Raw genomic sequence first — 25,458 nt, forward strand, 5'->3', positions numbered from 1 at the left:
TTTCAAAACTTAAGAATACAAACCTCCGCTTTACCCTTACACGAATCAAACCAACAACATGCATATTTTCAACCGAGGAAAGGGCATGAAGATCGAAGCGCCTGAAGAAGTATTGGGAGGACCGCAAAGCCCGAACAATCCCTTCAAAGAGACCTGAACGATGAACTGACTGACTAAAGTGATCCTAAAAACAGATCAGATATAAGGCTTTTCAGGTGTTTGCTCTATTAACTAGCGTTTTGTCTTAGGTCTGACACTAGACTCATCAGAGTGGGATGTGTCAGACCCTACCCACTGACGCTGGGGTCTATGCAGGTGATCTTATCAGAAGCCCATTATAAAAGGCATAGTCTGATACAGTCTGCAGTTATCAGACTGTGCCTTTTATAATGGGCTTCTGATAAGTTCACCTGCACACATCCCAGCGTCAGTGGGTAGGGTCTGACACATCCCACTCTGATGAGTCTAATGTCAGACCTAAGACGAAACGCTGGTTAACAGAGCAAACGCCTGAAAAGCCTTACATCTGATCTGTTTTTGACAAACTCTATTGGTGAAAAATATCTAATTCCCTCCATGGGAACTTAGAATTTTCCATAAAGTGATCCTATGCGGTCATAAAAGAAGAAGAAAATATGTAGAGTATTGACATGGCGGGAAAGTGTTCTATAGAAATTGCATTGTAAAAATACGTGGAACAGGTACTGCCGGCACATTTTCAATGGGTTCTCGTCGATATGATGCCAATTTCAAGTTAGCTGTTATTAAACACGTGTATGTGAATGAACAAAAATCATGCAGCTGCAAGAAAATATGGCATAGGTCTAACTAAAGCCAATATTCAGTGTAAGCGTGAACATAGCTTAAAAAATGTGTACTGTACAAAAAATGCATGGCTCGCAACACAGACGCTTCAGAGAAATTGACGATGAAATTGTGAGGTATATGCGCAAAAAACACAAGGGCAGAATAGCCGTACCATGCCACAATAAACTTGTTTGTGACCTTCAAAGTTTGCGTCTTTATTACGCCCATACAATGCTAGCCGCTGAAGTCTGCCGAACCTGGCAAGCGTGTCTTGCGTGTAGCGACAGCCAGTTGTACCTGACGCAAACTAAAAGTAACAGTTTTATAGACAGCAGAAATAATTTCCTGATGAATTGTTGTATTGTAGGGACACATGGGACAGGTATTGCCGGCAAATGATCAAAGAGTTCGCTTTGATATTATGATGCCAATTTTAAGTTAATGGTTATTAAATCCGTGGAAATAAAGAATAATTGTGCAGCCGCAAAAAAAAAATACGGCATAACTAAAGCCGATGTTCGGCATTGGTGTGAAAACAAAGATAATCTAAAAATGCGTACTGTACAAGAAAGGCATTCATATGATTTTACAAAATACCTTTTAAGCCTGATTTAATTTTTTTGAAGGAAAAAGTTGGGATCGTCTTGCATTCTGGGTCATCTTGGATTCGGAGAAATACGGTATTTACTGTAGTTTTGAATATCCAATCTGTGAAAGAAGAAATAAAGCGAAGACTGTTTATGCAAAGCTATTGGTGATATTTCATTTATAATAATTATCGAAATAAATGCACTACTAGAGGTAGAAGATGGAATAAAGATTAATGGTAGGCTGGTGAATAACTTAAGGTACGCAGAGAATAGATTTGTGTAAGTTTTTCGGAAGACACCAATTAAGAGTATAATTCCAGTGTATGGGATCCACACCACGATTAACTGATACGAGAAATGGAAAAGAACCAAAGGAAAGCAGCTTGATTTGTTCTGGGTAATTTCCGACAAAAGAGCAGTGTTACGAAAATGTTGCAAACTTTGGGTTGGGAGAACTCGGGAGTAAGGAGATGAGCTGCTCAACTAAGCAGTATGTTCAGTATGCTCTAAGCTGTCAGTGGCAAGATGGCATGGAATAATATTAGTGAATGAATAAGCTTGAGTAGAGCCTTTAATGGTAGGATGGATCATCATATGAAGATAAAGTTGGAATTCAAGCAGACAAATTGGTGGAAAATATTCATTTATAGAACAAGGAGTAAAGGACTGGAATAATCTATCACGGGAAATGTTTGTTAAATTTCGAAGTTCTTTGAAAACATTTACAAAAAGGCTAGGTGAACAACTGATAGGGAATCTGCCATCTGGGCATCCCTAAATGCAGATCACTGATTGAATGAATGACTGCCTGACAGTTTACAATACCTGATGGAAAAGATAGTGACTTGGTCTCTAACTTTACTCCAAAAAGACAAAGGTTATGGTTAACAGCAGAACTCAAGACATACAATCTACTTGTACATCAATGGAAGACTAGTTGAATAAGGAAGCTGGGTCACTGAAGATCCAGATTTGGAGAACAGTGTCTGAATACAAATGCCTTGAGCAAGCACTGTGAAGATAGCAGCCTCCTGTACAACATACACCTCAGACTGAAGGCAAGATACAACACTTAGATTTCATGTGTATTAATGACTGGCGTATGACGCCGAGGCACTGACACTTGAAAGAAATACCTCAGAGATTGGTAGCCTTTAAAATATGGATCTCTTGAAGAATGCAATGCATTTCATGAAATAATTGTCTCCAAAGCAGAGGTACTGAAGCACATGAAGGATAGAGAACTAGTCAGCATAATCAAAGAAATAGACAGCATAGGAGATATGAGAAAAAAAAAAAAAAAGAACTATCTCCTAAAGCTGATTTTGTATGAAAAACTTGAAGCTGAGAAACTTGTGGGGTTGGGCAAGACTCAAGAGAACGGCAAAATTTCCTCACAAACAATATAATGCCAGCATTTTCATACACATAAATAAAGATAATTACCGTTTCGTTGCCACATCTGCATTTGGTAGAAAGTTGTTTTTTGTCAGCATGTCAAGTATGACAGGAGCATCACCACTCTTGATGAAGTTGTATTGGAATTCAAAAGCCTTGTCAGACATGGGATCTAAGGCTGGCATGAGCAGCGCATACATCACCTGTTCAACATCAAATTAAAAATTAAAATGATTAAAAATACAAAACATACGATACAAACACTTTAGAATTACACGTAGGAACAGCGTTAAAATACGATTCATACTATTAATTTAGCTTACGACAATATACCATATTGGCCTGAATGTAAGACCATATTTTGTCATTAAAATGTATTATATAAAAAACAATAGTCCTACATGTGCAGCTTAAACTGTTCAAGGGGAGTGCAGCATACACCACACAATACTGTCTCTTCCCTCACGAGTGAGGCAGCTTTCATCCTGTGATATTTATTTCAGTTGTTACTTGGTAATACCTAAGATACAGAGCTGAAATTTTCAAAAGGGGCTCTGCTTTATACTACCATGTATTACGACTTCGTTCCACTTTGTATTCATGATTGTATCTGCCAAGAGAATCTGCACATTTTTTTTTTTGGTAACTGCTTTGAGCAAGAGGAATCCATGTCTGCATGTCTCACCATTTAAAAACCTCATGTTTTAGGTTGTTCCATACTAGCTTGTGCAGTGGGACTCGCCATGAGTACTGCAGCTGTGCTTAAGGTCACAAATAAATAGAAACTTTCTCAAGCTTTGACAATTTTCTTCTAATTTCTGGCTTGTGATCTGCAGCTTGGCTTGGCATTGTTGCATTAAGTTTAGTCATTATTCCAGTCGTGTCATATGATGTGGAGAGGAGTCTTCGTCACTTCAATTAAATAAAAGTGAGGGAGGAAACAACTAGTACAACACAATCTCGTCTCAAAAAATACCACAACAGGATGTAAGAAATAAAGTTAAACAAATAATCAGAAACAAAAAATATGCGTACTTCCAACAATTAGCCAGTAACTTAAACACAAAAAGTACCTGGAAACAACTCAGATCCGTAGGTATTGGGAGGCAAACTACAAACTCCAATACGCATGACATAAATCCAGATGAATTAAATGCCCACTTTACTAGAGAAATAGTTAATACCCACCCTCATATTATACAAACAACAATAAATTCTCTTCAATCTACTCCATTACCACAACGGCCTTTGTTCAAATTTCGTAAAGTAAATGAAAACGATGTAAGAAGAAAACTAACATCAATCAAATCGCAAGCAATCGGAGTGGACGACATCCCGATATCCTTCGTCGTTACCTTGATAGATGTAGTACTGCCAATTTTAACCCACATATGTAACTCATGTCTTTTGGAAGGCTACTTCCCAACTGTTTGGAAGGATGCCTTAATTTTCCCAGTACCAAAAAAATCTCTAGCAAATTCTCCATCTGACTATCGACCTGTCTGTATACTTTCTTCACTTTCGAAAGTCTTAGAAAAACTCATGCATGAACAACTGCTCCAATATTTGATGCATCATTCGTTACTTGATCACCTGCAATCTGGATTTAAAAAAGGACATAGTACATCTACTGCTCTTCTAAAAGTTACGGATGACGTAAGAAAAGCAATGGACGAACGCAAAGTGACCGTGCTCATTCTCCTAGACTTCAGCAGTGCTTTTGACACTATCAGTACGGACATATTAATAGCGAAATTGCATTCCTACCATTTTAGCCACGCTGCTCTCAAATTGTTCGCTTCCTACCTCCATAACCGACGACAGTGTGTTGTCATGAATGATAAGAGAACGGAGTGGAAGTACAAAGTTAATGGTGTGCCACAAGGTTCTATACTCGGCCCCCTGTTGTTTATTTTATATTTGAATGACATCTCTTCTAAGTTGAAAAACTGCAACTACCATCTCTATGCCGACGACCTTCAAATTTACTGTCACACAAAAGTGAATGACATAAATGCAGCTATTGAAAATATGAACCGAAACTTAGAACAGATCAGCTGTTATGCAGCTGAGAATTCTCTCTCCATCAACCCAACGAAAACACAAGCTATTATACTAGGCCAGAGGAAACTGCTTGCCCATCTACACAGTCTACAAATTCCAGTCATTCAACTAAATGGCGTTGCTATCCCATTCTGTAAATCAGTAAAAAGCCTTGGAGTCACTATAAATGAAACTTTAAACTGGGATGAGCATGTCACTAACGTATGCAGGAAAGTTCACTCATCACTTCATCCCCTTAAGATTCACCAGACCGTATTACCTCTCAACTTAAAAATAAAACTGGTTCAAACATTGATACTTCCAATTTTTAACTATTGTGATGTTGTGTTGCTGGATGCTACCAGTGAACAAAATGGGAAATTGCAGAGAGCTTTAAACTCCTGCATTAGATTTATTTTTTCATTGAATTTTGCCTCGCATGTATCCCCTTTTTATGCACAACTTTCTTGGTTAAAAGTAGAGAAGCAGAGGAATCACCATGTATCAACCCTTATCTATCGACTCTTGACCGAAAATATACCTGAATATCTCTCCAGTAATTTCCGTTTTCTATCCTCCTTTCATGACCGTGACACGCGATCTGGGTCAACAATTGCAATACCTCCACATCATACATCTGCCTTCAGTAATTCTTTCCTTGTGTCGGGCGCTAGAATTTGGAATGCTTTACCCCCTGAAATTAGAAACTGTTCCTCATTAATTACCTTCAAAAGACAGTCTAAAGATTTCCTCTTGAATACGTAGGCTATATCATGTAGTTATGTGTGAATGTGAGAGTGAATGTCTGTAGTAAATAGTTCCCAAAAGTTTACATAAATTACTGTTATATTTTATGATTTCCACCTAGAGTAGTTAATATTGAATTTATTTTTCTAAATTTAGACTTAGGATGTAATCTTTTAGTTTTAGAGTTTATTAAGTTATATTACTATTAGATTATATACACTGTGTTAAGTTTGAATATTAAGTTTGGATTCAGTATTAAGCCGCATAATGTGGTTAAGTGTAAGAGAGGGCCAAGAGCCCTAACTTCGCCACAAATAAAGACATCAATAAATAAATAAAATAAATAAATGGATCAGAAGTAAGAGAGGATCTGAAGGAAATAGGCCTTACAACAGAAGACACCAAAAATAAGATAAAATTGAATACAAAACTCAAGAATACAAACCTCCACTTTACCCTTACACAAAACAAACCAACAACACGCACATTTTCAACTGACGAAAGGGCACGAAGATCGGAGCGTCTGAAGAAGTACTGGGAGGACCGCAAAGCCCGAACAATCCCTTCAAAGAGACCTGAACGATGGACTGACTAAAGTGATCCTATGTGATCATAAAAAAAGGAGAAGAAGAAGAAGAAGCAGAAGAAGAAGAAGAAGAAAAAGTGAGGGAGGTTAAAATATAAACTTCAAATTGCAGGTTTTACATGAGGCGAAACATACTAATGACGTACAGGCTGCTGAAGAGTTTATTCAGTTAATATACCACTCTGGCAGAAAGATGAAGAAAAGTTTAAGAATGCTGAGACATCAAGGAAAGCATTCAGAGAACCAGAGGAATGAAAATAGTTGTAACAAAACTGAAGCTTGTTACTGAATTTGTGATGGAGAAACGTGCAGAGGTAAGACAATAAGCTGCTAAGTTATTAGAATGAAGAAAATGAGTTAAAAGTTATAACTGAATATAAGGCAAGTCTGGAGACGTAAACAAATTATGTGTCATTTGGGACAGTGTTTACCATGTCACACTACTACTGTGCAATGCCTACTGGCAGATTAATTTGATAAAATTGGTTGCCTATCACAGTTACAAAATAAAACTGAGGAAAACCCACAATACCTTACATTAAAATACAACTTTTGTTTTTTATTTACTTCAGAGCTTATTAAATTATCTTGGTAAAAGGAGAATAATTCGTGGTGGCCAAGGCAGTTAAAGCATCAAATCTCCAGTGTCTGATACCATGGTTAGCTGTTAAGAGCCCCTTTTGGAGAAAAAAATAAAAATTTTAAAACAAAACATTAGAATCTTGGCTGGCAGGGAAGAAGTTTATGGTATATAGTTTCCAATCACTAAACTGCATGCCAGAAGCATTCAAAAACTTCAGCAATGTTCATATGGAGAGAGAGCATACGACACTGTTGATGGCGATTCTACTGTTGGACGGAGACATCAAGCAGGAGCAGGCATACTATGTGCTGGAACTAGGTTTTACCCTCTTTCTACCTTAATACCATCATCTTCACACCCAAGCATGCCAGCTGCCTATGGGTGTCGACTAGAAAAATCTGCTCCAGGCCACTTTAGAGGCTACACATCACATCACAGTTACTGGAGTAGTCAAACATGTAATAACATCATTTAAACTTTACTTGTAAATAGCTTCAAAATATTTAGAGTTGTTTTATGCATGAGAATACCTTGTTTTATGTATGAGAATACCTTATATCTGGACCAATATGGTATATTCATTACTTGTAAATCGTAATGAGATTTTAATTTGGATGAATTCTTGAATAATCATACAGGGGCCCTGCTTTTTCATTTTCTACAGGGAAAGAGGGGACCTACCTCCAGGTTATAGAGCACTTGTGAAGGCGATGAGCCGAAGAACATGCTCTCCACAGTCATGGGTTGCACGAGACCACCACCTCCACACGTGGTTTGCTCTACCATCATGGATGCTCCATGGGCATGGTTCTGGAACAGGTTCTGCAGACACTCAACGGTGTACGTGTCTGGAGGTACCAGCTTCAGCAACATGCGCGCACCATCTCGAAGGGGCGGGTACTGCAGCGAGCAGCCAAGATCTGCCAGCTGAAAGAAGAACTGGGCACACTGCGGTCGCTGAGACATCAGCTGCCCATGCAAAGCAATACTGTATTAGAGAATTCATTCCTAATCATAAGCAAAGAAGAAGAAGAATCCCAAAAATCTCTATTTTCAACCAGATTCGTGGCTCGTATAGTTTCACACCTCTGATTATTACATTATTAAAAAACAGAACCAGTCCTCAAATATTAGTAAACAATTTAAGAGATTCCTGAAATGTAACAAATGACCTGGTACACTGACACCACCAATGCAGCTGAACGGCTTAGTAAGTGGTGCTGAGAATCAAGATACTAGCTGCTACGGAAAAGGAGTAGGCATCTCATACATACTCTGAGTAATGACCCTCCTTGTACTCAAGCAGTTAGGACTATACAATCAAAACTGGCCTGTGGTGTTCCTTGTATGGTTTTCTAACTTTCTTCTAAGCTTTTTCTCCCTGTTAAGCAACTGTACTCTCTAAAAATAGACAGAATTTTCATAGAACTATAAGTGGTCATTTACAAGAAGTTTTCACTGCACTGTTTAGCAAATAGATGCAAATACTTAAGAGCACTTCTTTTTCTGGAACTGAGCTAAGAAACAGGGGTGCACACATTATTTGAAATGATATTAGGACTGCTTCCCGTCAATGGATCCCATAACACAAAAGCATAGTCTAGTCTCTGTCTGTGTGGTGCCAATAGCATGTTAAAAGGGAAGTGTGAACCAAATGTTCAGTAGAACAACGAGCTATATGGCGGTTATTGCCTTCCATTTGTTTCTGAAGTATTTACATGCAGATTCGTATTCCTTACCACTCCAGGTAAGCTGTTCTCCGCCTCCAGGTTAGGGCCATCGTAAGGGTGCTGGGGAGAGCTGGTTGAACTGTCTGAACTACTGTCTGGTGAGCTAGGCATGTTTGAGTTGACTTGAGACAGCTTTGCCGTCAGCACCTGCGAAGTACATGAGTAATGAAATATGCATATCAAATCATGTGCATTCAAAGGTCAAAAATGTCTTTTCCACAAGTGGTACAACAAGGATGGCAGGTAGTAAGTCACAATATTGATAAAACGTTAAAGCTCAGAGTATGACCTGCTATATCCATCGAGATGAGAAACTTATTTTGTATGAAATTCTGAGCATTTTAAAAATACACACATTCAAAGTTGAGGCAGTATGAGCTCTTGCAGACAGCCCTGTCAGAAAGCTTTAAAATTTGTCCCAAGCAACATATGCGTTTCAGTACACCAGGGGAACAGATTGCAAAGAGGAAGAAGTATAGCTAGATTTGAATGCACAAATGAAAACTGGCTGACATCTACTCAATCTTATCATACAGTCCACACCTTGCATCGCCTTATTTTCATCTCCTCAAGACCACCAAAGAAATTGGTAGGACTGAGCAAGTTGACTGTACAGTTTGGGTTCATGCAGTTGTGAGCTTGCATTCAGGAGATAGTGGGTTCAAACCCCACAGTCAGCAGCCTGGTTGTTCATTGTTTCCCTATTTTCACACCAGGCAAATGCTGGGGCTGTACCTTCATTAAGGCCAAGATCACTTCCTTCCCAATCCGAACTCTGTCCTATCCCAATGTTGCCATAACACCTGTCAAGGAAGGTGCGATGTAAAACCAAAAGGAACTCCTAGGTCAGTGCCTTGGTTCAGATGAAGAAGTGAAATAGGTTGTGCACATGGGGGTGTACTAACAGCGAGCAGAGTTATTCAACTTCTTGTCGTATGATGAAAGAACTATCTCAAGACTTGGTTCACATGATGAAAAGTAAAACGCGTTTTTTTTAAATAGTAGTTTTGTTTCTCCTACTCATTAAATATTTTGTAAAACAAAAAAAGCATAGTTCTTTGAGAGTTACTTATTGATCTGCTTTTATAAGTAGGGATTATTTAAAAGAAGCTCAGGTGGCAATTGGCAGATCATGTGGCGAGAAGTAATCAAGTAGTCCGAAGTTCTGATACAGTGTACATCCCACCCAAGAATTACGAAGAAGTGCCTGCCGATAAGACAAGAAGACATGACGACAAAAAGTCATGCCGGGAGGAAATGGATATAGATAGTTCAACAGAAGATGGCATGAAAGAAACTGGATGAGGCCAATTATCAGAAGTGGACGTCTAAAAGAAGAAGAGGAAAAAGAAAAGGAGAATTCAAAGGAATCTTAAAATAATGCCATACAAACATGGCTCCATTAGGAGGAGGTTACACTGAAAAATGTTCTTAAGAGCTAGAATTTCAAGTTTGAAATATATGTAAGAAACTTATTCTACCAAGCAATTACAAAACTATTTTTGAGGAAATTTTTCAAAAATGTTCAGTGGAATAGGTATTATCAGCAGTATCAAAAATCTGTGAAAAAAATAAAGGGCTAAAAAAAAAAAAAAAAAAAAGTTATTTTGCTAGTGGTTTAACGTTGCACTAACATACTGAAGGATTTTGGCGATGCAAGGATGGGAAAGGGCAAGTACGCACCATTTCTTTTTTCTTCCAGAATTTGCTTTATGTTGCTCCGACACAAATAGGTCTTATGACGACGATGGGATAGGAAAGGCCTAGGAGTGGGAAGCAAGAGGCCATTTTCAGGGCTGCCAACAGCGGGGTTCGAACCTATTATCTCCCAGATGCAAGCTCACAGCTGTGAACCCCTAACAGCATGGCCAACTCGCACGTTAACTGACCAGTTGAGGCCTTAAGGTAAAGCTCCAGCATTTGCATGGTGTGAAAATGGAACAACATAGAAAACCATCTTCAAGACTATAGATGGAGGGATTCAAACCCACCTTCACCCAAATGGAAGATCGTAACTACAAAACCCAAACATTGCAGTTAACCCTATCTGTACTCAACAAAAAATCAGAACTACAGGTCTCCTAGAAGATACAAATTGTTTTCGCACTTTAGAGAATGTTGTTAGGTAAGGCAAGGAGTTTATTATAATGAAGAACTCACCGTTTTATCTCTCAGTGGGATCTGCGATAGCAGTTTTCGATCTTCTGAAGGTTCTAGGTGTTCGCCATTCACAAAGAGGTCCAACTTAACATTGGCACCACTTGCTTTAACCCTACGAAGAATTTGCCGTCGCAACGCTGCCAATGTGTCATTACTATGCGTGAAGATATCCACATCCTCAAGGGTACGTCCTGGATTTGGGAATCTGATGAGCAATGTCAGATGTTTTCCGCGACACGCCCTATAAGCAATACTCAATTAGTTATATTAATTTTCAAACAGTAAGACAACACTAGAGGAAAGTAAGGAAAAAAAATATAAATACCTGTATTATTTACATCAAATTAATACATATGATACAAGAAATCTAGTGTATTTATCTGAAAATTTTGGTGTTTCCTACAATACCAAACTCGGACACTGTCATTTGTCCAGAAGTCCTGTCTGATAATTTACAGAGGAGGAGTAAGGGACAAACTGGACGAATAGCAAAACTATGTCTCTATATTCTGTGAAATTGCTTGTATTTTGCTGAATATACAGTTTAATGCTGTTGATATCATGATTGATCTCCAGTTTTAAATTGAATCTCAACCATAGGAACACGAGTCTTCATTTCAAGAAACCTACAATACATTGGCAGACAGCATGAATTTGCTGTCAATGATCTGGCCTTAATGGGGAGCCACTACAAAAAGAGCAAAAATTCATGCTTCATATTTTCACTGAGTTTATTGTAGTTGCGATATTTTCATGCCTCTATTATAAACACTTGCCTGTGGAGTGGCAGGATTTTCCTTTCTACAGAGAAGTCTCCATCGCATTCTCCAATGTATTCCTGTAGAACTTTCATGACACGACACATCTTGACTGCTTCCCCTCGCAACCGGTTTACCACTGCATTATCGTCCAGCTCCTTGCTTGTTACATTCTCTCCTTCTTTGCTTAGCACCGACACAGTGTCATAGTGAGCTCGCAGGCGATCTAGGCACTCTGATATGTATGTCTCGTGAAAATCCAGGATCGACGCCTGTAGCCGAGGGCCAAGGTTCGTGTTCACCTCCTTTAACAGCTCAATGGCACGATTTGCAATTTCTTCACCACTATTAGTCACCACCTAAAAAAACAACATCATTACCAATTATGTTTAAATCTATCAAACGAAAATGTCAAAAAAGACCTAAGAGGTGGATGGAGGAAAGCAAAGCAAGCTAGCTGTTTTACCTGTCTGTTGATATGACCGATCTCCAGTTTTACGTGGAATCTGAACCATAGCAACGTGACTCTTCATTTTTTAAAAACCTACAATGCATTGGCAGACATTCAAACAGCAGATGCCTTGTCAGGAACCCAGCAACAATGCCACTCAGTTATCATGCCCCTCATCACAGGGGGGGGGGAAGACCACTTGAAAATGTAATTAAAAATCCAGAGATAAAATAACCTTTCTTTTGGTCATCAGACCTTGCAGTGGTCCGATGCAGTTCTCAGATCCATCTCACCCGACTCTCAATTAACCTACATAATAAACACCTGGTCACCGGGCTGAGTGGGTCAAACGGTTGAGCCGCTGGCCTTCTGACATTAACTTGGTAGGTTCAATCCTGGCTCATTCCGGTGGTATTTGAAGGTGCTCAAATACGTCAGCCCCATATCGGTAGATTCACTGGCACATAAAAGAACTCTTGTGGGATTAAATTCCGGCACCTCGGCGTCTCCGAAAACCGTAAATGTAGTTAGTGGGACGTAGAGCAAGCAACATTATTATTATTATTATTATTATTATTATTATTATTATTATTATTATGATTCGTAATCCCAATTAAGGAGCGTGTGAACTTATTTAGCACAACGTTTCTTCTTACATACATACATACATACATACATACATACATACATACATACATACATACATACATACATACATACATAATCATTATAGACTGTTATGCCTTTCAGCGTTCAGTCTGCAAGCCTATGAGAATTTACTAAACGTCTCCACAAACCTCGATCTGCAACTAGCGTTTTGTGGCCTCATTTAGTTCTATACCTCTTATCTTTAAATCGTTACAAACTGAGTCTAACCATCATAGTCTTGGTCTCCCTCTACTTGTCTTACCCTCCATATTAGAGTCAATTATTACCCTTGGTAAACTATGCGCCTCCATTCGCTTCGGATGACCCCACAGCCGAGGCCGTTTTATGCGCACAGCTTCCTCAATCAAGTTCATTCCTTTATCTCCTCATTCCGAGTACACTCCTGCCATTGTTCCCACCTGTTTGTACCAGCAATCATTCTTGCTACTTTCATGTCTGTTACTTCTAACTTATGAATAAGATATCCTGAGTCCACCCAGCTTTCGCTCCCGTAAAGCAAAGTTGGTCTGAAAACAGACTGATGTAAAGATAGTTTCGACTGGGAGCTGACTTCCTTCTTACAGAATACTGCTGATCGCAACTGTGAGCTCAGTGCATTAGCTTTACTACACCTTGATTCAATCTCACTTACTATATTACCATGCTGGGAGAACACACAACCTAAATACTTGAAATTATCGACCTGTTTTAGCTTTGTATCACCAATCTGACATTCAATTCTGTTGAATTTCTTACCCACTGACATCAATTTAGTCTTCAAGAGGCTAATTTTCATACCATACTCATTACACCTATTTTCAAGTTCCAAGATATTAGACTGCAGGCTTTCGGCACAGTCTGCCATTAAGACCAAGTCGTCAGCATAGGCCAAACTGCTTACTACATTTCCACATAACTGAATCCCTCCCTGTCGTTTTATACCTTTCAGCAAATGATCCATGTAAACTACGAACAGCAAAGGTGAAAGATTACAGCCTTGTCTAACCCCCTGTAAGTACCCTGAACCAAGAACTCATTCTACCATCAACTCTCACTGAAGCCCAATTGTCAACATAAATGCCTTTGACTGATTATAATAATCTACCTTTAATTCCATAGTCCCCCAGTATAATGAACATCTTTTCCCTCGGTACTGTGTCATATGCTTTCTCTAGATCTACGAAACATAAACACAACTGCCTATTCCTCTCGTAGCATTTTTCAATTACCTGGCACATACTGAAAATCTGATCCTGACAGTCTCTCTGGGGTCTGAAACCACACTGGTTTTCATCCAACTTCCTCTCAACGACTGATTGCACCCTTCCTTCCAAGATGCCAGTTAATACTTTGCCTGGTATACTAATCAATGAGATACCTCGATAGTTGTTGCAATCCTTCCTGTTCCCTTGCTTATAGATAGGTTCAATTACTGCTTTTGTCCAATCTGAAGGTACCTTACCAACACTCCACACTAATTTTACTATTCTATGAAGTCATTTCATCCCTGCCTTCCCACTATACTTCACCATTTCAGGTCTAATTTTATCTATTCCTGCTGCTTTATGACAATGGAGTTTATTTACCATCCTTTCCACTTCCTCAAGCATAATTTCACCAGCATCATTTTCCTCTTCCCCATGAGCTTGGCTGTTTGCACTATGATGATTTCCTTTTACATTGAGAAGATGTTCAAAGTATTCCCTCCACCTCTCCAGTGATTCCCTGGGATCTATTATGAGTTCACCTGAATTACTCAAAACACATTTCCTTTTACCCTCCTTTCCTAAGATTCTTTATTACTGTCCAGAAAGGTTTCCCTGCTGCTTGACCTAGCCTTTCCAGGTTATTACCAAAATCTTCCCATGACTTCTTTTTGGATTCAACAACTATTTGCTTCACTCTGTTTCTTTTATCTACATACAAATCACTGTCTGCCTCGGCCCTTGTTTGGAGCCATTTCTGATAATCCTTCCTTTCACGTTTACAGGCTGCTCTTTCTTCATCATTCCACCGAGATGTTCGCCTTCTCCCATCTTTACACACAGTTGTTCCTAGGCATTCCCTTGCTGTTTCTACTACAGCATCCCTGTATGCCACCCATTCACTTTCTATATCCTGAACCTGCTTACTGTCTACTGTTTGAAACTTCTCACTAATCATATCCATATACTTCCGTCTAATTTCGCCGTCCTGGAGATTTTCTACCCTTATTCGTTTGCAGACACGATTTCCACTTTCTCTACCCTAGGCCTAGAGATACTTGGTTCACTACAGATCAGATAGTGGTCTGTATCATCGAAAAATTCGCAAAAAACTCGTACATTCCTAACAGATTTCCTGAATTCAAAGTCTGTTAAGATATAGTCTATAATGGATCTGGTACTCCTAGCCTCCCATGTATAGCGGTGAATAGCCTCATGCTTGAAGAATGTATTCGTAACAGCTAAACCCATACTAGCACAGAAGTCCAGCAAACGCTTCCCATTCCCATTTGCTTCCATATCTTCCCCACATTTACCTATCACCCATTCGTATCCTACAGTTCTATTCCCAACTCTCGCATTGAAATCGCCCATTAGCACTATTCTATCCTTGCTGTTGACCCTGACCACGATGTCACTCAATGCTTCATAAAACTTGTCAACTTCATCCTCATCTGCACCCTCGCATGGTGAATACACGGACACAATTCTTGTCCTAATTCCCCCAACTGACAAATCTACCCACATCATTCGCTCATTTACGTGCCTAACAGAAACTATGTTGCGTGCAATGGTATTCCTGATAAAGAGCCCTACCCCAGACTCTGCCCTTCCCTTTCTAACACCCGTCTAAGTACACTTTATAATCTGCTATCTCTTCCTCGTTATCTCCCCTTACCCGAATATCACTTACTCCTAGCACATCCAGATGTATCCTCTTTGCTGACTCAGCCAGTTCCACCTTCTTTCTTCCATAAGCCCCATTAATATTGATAGCTCCCCATCGAATTCCATTTCGCTCACCAAGTTGTTTCCAAGGAGTCCCTAGCCTGTCAAATGGGAGTGGGACTCCATTACTCCCATAGGTCCGAGGCTTGCTTAAAATGTTCTGAGCTCGGTAAATTCATGAAGCAGGATGCTACCCTACTTGCACATAGTCCAAGTGAGGACCTCTCCTCTATCGGGTTATGGACCACCGGTGAATTGTATAGTCCTAGCCGCCTGAACACAAGGAGGGCCATGACTCAGAATATGTCCGAGATGCCCACTCCCATTCCATAGCAACTGGTATCCCGACTCTCAGGACACTTACTAGGCCACTCAGCCGTTGCCCATGGTTCACGAACTAGGACGTGACTACAGTAACCCACAAACGTGAACGTTTCTTCTTGTCTTCCTAAAATCTCTTCATCCTTCCGCTGTACTTCTCTTTGTGTTCTTCTGTCCGTCCTGTATCTTGTCTTTAAGGTTGATCAGATTTCTGAATTTTTTTCTGTCTTGCAAGATTTCTTCATTTATAGCAATTTCCTGAACATTTTTGTTTATTTCTGTAAGCCAGTTGTGATTTTTACAGATACAGCAAGATTTACTATTTTCTTTGTTAGCCTATTGTTATCCATCCTGAACAGGTGATCATAGAATCTAAATCTTTTTCTAATGGTGTCTGATTTTTTCTATTACTTGATAGATTTCTTTTTCATCCAATTACCATTTTCGCATTTAGGTCCTAGAATTTTCCTCTCTTGTTTTTCGATGTTTTTTATTTGTGACCTGCCACCAATTATAAAGAGTTTCTGATGCATAAAGGGCTTCTAGTTTGACAACTGTGTTGTAGTGTCATAATTTTGCGTTTTAAGATATAGATTTTTGCTGTATCTGCTCCAGACAATTTTGTATGCTTTTTGTAATTTTGTAATTCTTTCTTTCTTTGCTTGCTGATTTATCCCATTTGGTTGTATAATTTCACCTAGGTATTTGAATATATCTCCTTGGGAGATTTTCCCATATCTAGTGATTAGGGGATGGTTGTTAAATCCTGATTTCGTACCTGCCATACACTTTGTCTTTTCATATTAAATTTCCAGACCTGTTCTAGCCACTATTTCATGAAGTTTTTCTAAGGACTGGAGTGCTTCTTGTTTGTTGTTGGAGAGAATTGCCAAGTCATCTGCAAAGGCGAAGCAATCAAGGTGAAATTTGTTTTTGAGAAGTCTACCAATATTGATACCTTTAGTTTCATTTTCTCATTCTTGAACCACTTTTTCCAGAACAAGATTGAATAGTAGTGGTGATAATCCATCGTCTCGTCTGACCCATAGTGATTTCAAATGGCTCAAATTTCTCTTAAAAATTTAACTTTCGCTGTTGTGCCTGACAGAGTTTGCTTGATCAATTCCCTTGTTTTTCTGTCGACTTAAAATTTTTCAATTTCTATTCAACAGAGTCTGTCGGTTTATTGAATCATAAGCTTTTTTGAAGTTGACAAAGGTAATTATTGTTTGTTTTGTTTTACAAATTTGTAAAATAGTTTTTAGGATTAAGATTTGTTCTGGGCATGATCTTCCTTTTCAAAACCTTGCCTGATGTTCTCCAATGATGTGGTCGGTTTGTTTTTCTAATCTATTCAATAAGGCAATAGAGAAAATTTTCTAGACAACTGATAGTAAGAAAATCCCTCTGTAATTGTTTATATCTGATTTACCCCCTTTCTTGTGGAGTGGGTGAATTAGTGCACATTTCCAGTCTTCTGGAATTTTCTCAGTATTCCAAATGTTCTGGATGATTTCTTGAATTGCGTAAGCCATTTTCTCACCACCTGTTTCCAACATTTTAGCAATTACCCCATCTTCTCCTGGTGCTGTATTATCTTTCAATTCTTGAATTACTTGCTTGATTTCTTCTACAGTGGGAGGTTCTGAGTCTGGATTTTGTGTAGGTTTCTCAAAGGTTAATTGGTTTTGTGGACTTTCACAATTTAATAGACTTCTATAGTAGTCTACAAGAAGTTTGCAGTTTTCTTTGTTATTTGTTTCTAATGATCCGTCTGGATGTTTGAAGCAAAGACTGGGCACTTGGTAATTTTAGGGCTCTTCTTTAAAATTCTTGTAGTCATTTCTGGAGTTATTTTTCTGGAAGTCTTGGTCTATTTCCTTCAGACGGGTTTGGTCTTATTTTCGTTTTGTTGCTCTAATAATTTTGGATGTTTCCTTCTGTACTTTAAGGAATTCTTGCCATTTGATTTCAGATTTATGAGAATTCCATATTTGCCATGTTCTAATCGAACATGTCCTCGGACACTCCCGGCACTAAAAAACCATATGCCATTTCATTTCATTTACTGGGTGAAAGTTCGGGATAAGTATAGAATTTTGTAGATCTAGATAGGCCATATGGATAGGAACAAAGGGAAAGCTGCAGAACTTTGTTGAATTATGGTATCAAGGAAATTTTTTTCGGTTACATTACGTGTAGAGCCAGTTATAAAATTATCTTTAATTTTTCTTAGAAAATGAATATGTGAATATGAATATATGAAATAGGTTACTAAGAGGTTAATGAACTCTGTCATGGAGGATAAGAGAAGTAAGACGAGTCCAAGACAACGATGGTTAGACTCAGTTTCTAATGATATAAACGAGGCCACGGAGTTCAGTTACAAATAGAGGTTTGTGGAGGCGTTTAATTAATTCGCATACGCTTGCAGACTGAACGCTGAATGGTATAGCAGTCTATAATGAAGGGGTGTGTGTATGTGTTTCTTATACCACGGAGATTAATATATCCTAAAGAATGAAGCAGTCGTAGTTCTATTGCTTTGTTACATGTCATTCCACCATCTGTGTATCCGTTTCCTAGACAGTGTGCCAATTTTCTGGGCTAGAGCATACTATATTTTTTTTAGATTATTCCAGTCTGAGGGGACATTGATAAATTTGCAAGAAAAATATTGGAATTTAATTTGAAAAATTCCGGGTCAATTTTTGGCATTTTCAATGTTTACATTTTGGACCTGTTAGGCTGAAACTTCACTTTTACTAAGGACAGGTAATGATCTGAATCTCTAATTCCTTTTTTTACTTTAACATTCACGACTTCTTTTTTGGTTTTGCCTGGTGATCAATTTGAAATTTGCCTAGATATGATTGGGGGATCTCAAGGTCATTTCCTTTCTGGGTAGGGCCAAGAAGTGTGTTGACAGTTTTAAATTGAGGATTTTGCAGAAGTCTATTAATCTTTCTCCATTTCTGTTTGTTCTGTTATGTGCTGGATATAATCCTACTATGCTCCTAAATTTCTTTTCTCTACCAATTTGTGCATTGAAGTCTCCTAACAGTATTTTGACAGGGTGTTTTGGGATCTTATTTGAAACTTCCTCCAGCAGTTCCCAGCATTCATTTACTTTACGTGGATCTTTCCAATTGTGATTATTTGTGGGAGCATGGGCATTGATTAATGTGTACACTTCGTTTCACGATTTGATCAAAGGGAGTGAGATTCTTTCAGAAGGAGACGTGAAATTGAATACACAATTGGTAAGGAAGGCTTTTCTTGACTGCAAAGGCTGTGCCGAACTACAATGGAGTTCTGGGGAAGGATATTTCTGGCTTCCCTTTATAAATTCTGTAGTTCCCTGATTCCATGTAATTTTCGTCTACATATCGAGTTTCTTGTAATGTAAGAATTTGAATGTCAATTATTATTATTATTATTATTATTATTATTATTATTATTATTATTATTATTATTATTATTAAAACCACCTGGTCCTCCAGATTCAACCTGCCAGTCCTCTGTGATCGCCTCACGACAGTTACGGTGAAGAACGATCTGCCTCACTCCTCAGCCTAGTTTGATGTAGTCCTCCACACTGGGTCAATGATCTCCAGTAAATCCTACACCTTTTAAATCCGTTTTTCATTGCGACCCCTTGCTTTTCCTGAAAAATTTTTATTCTGAACACCTCCCTCAAGAGATAAATGAACATGTTGTGGTATTTCTCAGATCAAGACCAACTAACCTATCTCTTCAAGGCAAAGCCCTTTGTACTCTTTCCTTGTGTAGCAGGTTATGGACCTTGTTTCACTACCACACAATGCAACATTCCACAAATACGTTTTAGGTCTCAAATATATTCTTAATCTGGGGTAATGAGCATTATACTTTTACTTTATTTTAGGAGCATGTATACCTCTCTGAACACCACAACTACAAAATACAATCAGAGAGTTTAACATTTTTAGCACATACGATTTTTGCCAAAAAAAAAAAAAAAAACGTTACAAATTCATTATAAAGAAGTACATTTTAATAAGGAAATAATGTCTACAAGAAAAAACAAGCTATAAAATAATAAAAAGACTACCGTTTTTACTCGCCTATACCACCCCCTTTATTCCCAATTTTCGAATTCAAAATAACAAAGGGTATAATGGGTGAGGTTAGCGCAATTAAAAAAAAAAAGAACATCTAAAGAATTTAAATCAACACACATGATAGCAATGTAAATCTATACTTTATTTAAACAAAAATTAATATTAGGACAAACAGTTCAAGGCTGCACAGCGTTTAAATGTCTTAAGTCTTGCAATAAAACAGAAAATTCGATTACCTTCTCGTTATAATCTGGCTGAAGGTACTGGCACAGTGGTGTCCTTCTCCACGAACTTACAAGGGAACAGTACAAAGTCCGACTGCAAATGTCGATTCAATTTTTACGTATTAGTAAAAGTCTTTTTAAGCTGAAACAGGCAGTGGAATTTAATTTTTCGCTGGTCCTTTTTAAGGGGGTCTTTGGGAGCTCCAAGTTGGTGGTGCGCACCATGAATTGTACAGTACATGCTGGCACACATCAGTGCTCATAACCAGCACTGTCTTCTCTCCACTTGTTCGGTTCTTCACTAACCCCCACCACATATGGTTGCCTAAAGTTGTGTACATGGGATGGTGGGTTAAGACTGACGTTAGTTGGGGGATATTTTACTTAAAAAGATGAATTCATTATGGAATAAATAAATAAAAATGGTTTACAATCCACTACTTAACATACAAATAATACAAAATCAAATATCATCTGCATCATCATGACATTCAAATTATTCAAGAAATGACTATTTTAACACAGTCTGGCATTGGTTCATTGTTCATGGCATGATAGTGAAAATGTAACACAAAATGTGAATAACAATACACAAGAAAACAATGTGCGCACCTTGTATGTGTATGTTGGGTAATCAGCCCGAAGGCTGGTTTGATCCTCTGCAGCTTCCCCAACAGCTGTCATAAACAGCCTAGGCGTCACTGAAGAGGCGTACTAGGGAAACGAGGAGCGAGGTAGTTTCCCGTTGTTTTCCTCACCGAGCCAGCAGTTGCTCTTACATATCAGTCTGCCAAGCCCACTGAAATGTATGCACCAACTGACCCTATGAGCGATATTTTCACACCATTCATAACAGGGACTGGCTGCATAAGGAATGGTATTACTAGCATCACTCATACCTCAGTCACTTTCATATCGTCAAAGCCAAGGATGAGACTGTGACAGGTCAATGAAAGTAACAAATTTGACATAGCCCATACCAGAAGACATAGTGCACTGTAAACACTACATCTCGCCAGCAAAGGCATGTGCGCACCTTATAAACGGAAAATTGTTACAGTCATTTCCAGCACACTTTTTATCAGTCAAATCATGAAAATAAGTTTGCGAGACAGAATGAAATTAGTGGTATATTGTCAGTAATGGAATAACCACCGACTTTCCAAGCATATTTCAGCATTGGTACAAAACAATCAGCTTGTAATTGGTTATATGCTACCATTTGGCTAGTTTTTGGGTTTTGATTTTGATTGGCCGTGTAAATTCCTTACTCGGCATATGTCTTCCACTTGACGGACTGAACATTTTAGTTATCGGAAGAGTGTAAATTACTTACTCGGCATATGTCTTCCACTTGACGGACTGAACATTTTAGTTATCGGAAGAGTCCAAGATCACACGGCTGGCGAAGATACATACTTCTATTCGGTATGTATTCAATTCGTACATGTTTGTTCGTCAGAGATTAAAGTTGTGCATTTTTTGCCCTGACCACTGAATGAATCTACGAGAAGATAATTTCTTCCGTCTTCCTATAACTGCGGATGGAAAACTTTTGGAACTAATCAATGACGACATATTAGCCATGCGAGTTGGCCGTGCAGTAGGGGTGTGCAGCTGTGAGCTTGTATCCGGGAGTTAGTGGGTTCGAATCCCATGGTCGGCAGACCAGAGGATGGTTTTCCGTGGTTTCCCATTTTCACACCAGGCAAATGCTGGGGCTGTACCTTAATTAAGGCCACGGCCACTTCCTTCCCACTCCTAGGCCTTTCCTATACCATCATTGCCATAAAACCTATCTGTGTCGGTGCAATGTAAAGCAAAATTGTATTAAAAAATAAACAGACATATTTAAAGGCATCCATGTAAGCTTTGATACTTTCTTGTGCGCTAGGTCCAAACTTTCCATTAATTTCTTGGAAAACGATTAAGAACAAATGTCAGATTTCTCCAGCTTTGGAAATGTGATATTGCACTGTGTGGGAGTGCGTACAATTATTTTGGCAAATAAGCGTAGTAAGAACGTCCTTCACACCAGGAAAATCATAACTTTTCTCAGTTGCCATTTCATAGTCAAATTGGGACGGGTCCAAATTCCAGGTATTGGCATCCGGGGTCTCTTTCTCTTCTTGCAATTCATTAATGATTGTTACAAACTTTTTAGCCACTTCATGTCGAACTTCTTTGTCTGTTTTAAATGTTTTCCTGACTAGTTTGGTTACTTTTTGGAACCCAATTTTTCGAACACCTTTTATAGTTTGCCAAGTAGGAGTCATTCTGTAGAAAGTGTTTGGGGCAATACAACTCTACCCTCACCAATCCAATGCTCAATGTTTGATTTTGTGCCAATATAAATAATGCATCCTTGCCTTGGTGAACTCTTCTTTCACATGGAAAACACTGAAAAAATTTGCCGTCCGACTTCGTACCGGTCCTTTGTAAGAAGGAATTTGTCCAATACACTTGCATAACATATATACGCACTTGTACGACATTCGTTACAAAGTTAACTGAATAGTTGGATATATTAAGTATTATTCTCTTTTGTAGCCATTGATGGAATACCAATATAAATGGTCCGTTATTGGACATAAATTTTCCAGCTAACTCATTCCTGGTTGCCAGCATTTCGCCCCAGTGTGCTAAGTTGGGCCCATCAGTTGGTAAATAGCACACATATATTGGTATTGTAAATTTACTCATTCGAGACAAATATTTCAGATTCCCTATGGGAATCAACATCTACATCACCCATTGATGGATGTAAAAAGTGTATTTTAAATTTGTCTGAGTCTTCTTATACTTCCGTACAGAGATCCTCGTTCCTTTATTTTTTGATACATGTCCAACAATGATTCTGAATCATTATCTTCCACGAACTTACAGGGTTTCCTCGGCCATAAAAAGACATGTTATCTTTGGTAAACTCCTCTCCATGTTCGCTTTTTTCAGTGATGTTCCCTCCTCAATGCCATCTTTGTCTTCTGAATCAACGAAAACTGCTTCTTCCTCCTGAATAAGTTCGCATTTTTTCTCCAAAATTGCATCAAACGTTGTCTTTATTTGTATATACATGCTTTGCTCTTTATCAGAAAGCTCTGTAGCTTCCTGAATATTAACACTGTAGGCATTAATAAGAGCTACCCGCCTGGTGGCCATGATAGTTAAGGCGCTGAAGTCTGAACAGTCTGACACTGAGGTTAGCCGGTTCGAGTCCCGTTGGTCGAAAATATGTTCACCATCAGAATGTTGGCCGGCAGGGTACGGGAGGTGGTGGTATACAATTTCTAATCACTAGATTGCATACCAAAAGCCTGGATTAAATTCCAAACCTCTCCGCAATGGTCATAAGGAGTGAGGGCATATGGCACTGTTGATGGTGATTTGTCTGTCGGATGGAGACGTTAAGCCTTGAGTCGATCCCTTGGTGCTATTCGACAGGAGTAGGCAATGTGCCGGCAACGGGTTTCACCCTCTCCCTACTATCATATATTACGTCATTCATTTAATCTCATTAACTCCTCTGATGAGGTTGACGTAAGGAAGGGCATCCAGTCATAGAAACCCGCCACGACAGATTCATCTCACCTCATACCCAACCCCGTAGGGAAACTGGACAAGGATTGGACAAACAGGAATTAATAAGAGCTGTAATGAAATTGCAAGTGGTCATAACAAAGCAAAGAATCCAATGCGATTGCCTGTAGGTGGAACAGCCATCAGTCGTGGAGAACTTGACCGTATAGAATAGAACTTGCTGTCCCATATACACAACTGTCGGCAGCCGTATGTGGTGGGGGTTAATAGAGAACAGAAAGAGAGGAGAGAGAAGGCGAGGCAAGACAGCTGCTGGCTGCGAGCGCTGACGTGTGCCAGCATGTACTGTACAATTTGCAGCACGCACTGCCAACATAGAGCTCCCAAATGCCCCTTTAAAAAGGACCAGCGAAAAATCACACCTTCACTAGCTGTTTCAGCTTAAAAGGACCTTCACGAATATGTAAAAATCAAATCGAAATTCGCCGTCCGACTTCGTACCATTCCATCGTCAGTCCATTCCTGCATATAAAGCATTCTGACCAACCTCTAGTTATAAAATGTTTCCTCACAAACCAAAACGATGTACAATTTAACACACTTTAAACTGTATCATTTTGTGAATTACAGCGTTGCTGTTGTCTCTTGCTTCCCTAACCCACTCCAGAACAGTTATTTCAACATTTTAGTATTTTCCTTTCTTCACACCGCGAATGGAATGAGATGCTTTTCTTGCTACAAATTGTCTCTGGTTAATCTCATAACAAATCAAACACGGCTACACTTCGCATTAAGACTCACTGCTCTCATTACAATTTCTGCAGCTAATTCTAATACATTCAATTTGAAGGATGCCATAAAACTTATCTTGCTCATTTTCACTTCTCCTTGTGTACTGGACACTTCCTAACTACACACTACACACTGCCGCACGGATACAGAGCTTGGAAGTTGGAAGGGCATTGAGAAACGTAGGGTACGGGGTGAGAGTAGCCCAGGCCAAAGGCAATGCAGAAGTGGTGTAGACATGTGGGTTTTACAATTAAAGGTTGCCCTACCTGCCTGGTCACTTGAAAGATTTCTTTGCAGTTCTTTGTTTTCTGGTCCCCCCACCTCATAAGAGTAAAAAACTTATTAAGGATGTGCATGTGTATGCACATGCATTATAGCTACAGGACTCAATTGCCTATAATACCCCTATCTATTTTTGAGAGTCAAAACACAAAATTCCTGGAAACCAATGGATTCCTCACTACCATTGTGAATTCGGAAACATTGCCCATTGTGGGCTTCTGTGACATTCTCTCTGAAAGCACATGGTGCAGCAATCATAACAATACCCAACCCTTCTTGGCTCTAGTCCATTGGAAAGTGGCCTGGCTCCAAGCTCTCCCACAGCTGCCCACTTTTTTTGGCTGCTTGGCTCCTATTATACCTTTCTCCTTGCGTCCAGTCTAACTTGTATGTGAACCATGAAAACGAATAACAGTAATCACACAATGAGTGTTATGGCCTCTTAAATTAAGGACGGTTGAGTTTGCATTGAAAAATGGGGTAAGACCGGCAGCTCATGAGACATACAGCCTAAAATGATCAGGTTTTGGCATAATCAGCAAGACGAATGAAAGCTAATGAATCTATTTGTGGAATGCAGGAATCAAAGTAAAAAAAAAAAAAAAAAATGTTAGACTGGATTGACGGAACACAAAACAGTTGGTCACCCTGTGAGGCATGAAATGCTACAATTCTCAGTGTGCGAGATAACAAAAGAACAAGGGATCTCAGCTTTAGATTTTAAGGAGAGCTATGACTGGGCAGTATGATTTATGTGTCAAAACA

The 25,458-nt window shown here is 39.0% G+C and overlaps 1 protein-coding gene across 2 annotated transcripts in view; it reads right to left on the minus strand.

Moving 5' to 3' along the window:
• The window catches only part of faf (ubiquitin carboxyl-terminal hydrolase-like faf), a 299,786-nt gene that overhangs the window by 144,615 nt on the left and 129,713 nt on the right, over nucleotides 1–25,458 (minus strand). For both annotated transcript variants that reach the window (XM_067158104.2, XM_067158103.2), the window contains exons 16-20: nucleotides 11,421–11,761; nucleotides 10,645–10,885; nucleotides 8,494–8,631; nucleotides 7,436–7,723; nucleotides 2,844–2,998 (exon numbers count right to left, since the gene is read on the minus strand). In XM_067158104.2, coding sequence (XP_067014205.2) covers nucleotides 2,844–2,998; nucleotides 7,436–7,723; nucleotides 8,494–8,631; nucleotides 10,645–10,885; nucleotides 11,421–11,761 — 1,163 coding nt within the window. The remainder of the gene's footprint in view (nucleotides 1–2,843; nucleotides 2,999–7,435; nucleotides 7,724–8,493; nucleotides 8,632–10,644; nucleotides 10,886–11,420; nucleotides 11,762–25,458) is intronic.

Source organism: Anabrus simplex, chromosome 14 (genome assembly GCF_040414725.1).
Source record: "Anabrus simplex isolate iqAnaSimp1 chromosome 14, ASM4041472v1, whole genome shotgun sequence".
Taxonomy (NCBI): Eukaryota; Metazoa; Arthropoda; class Insecta; order Orthoptera; family Tettigoniidae; genus Anabrus; species Anabrus simplex.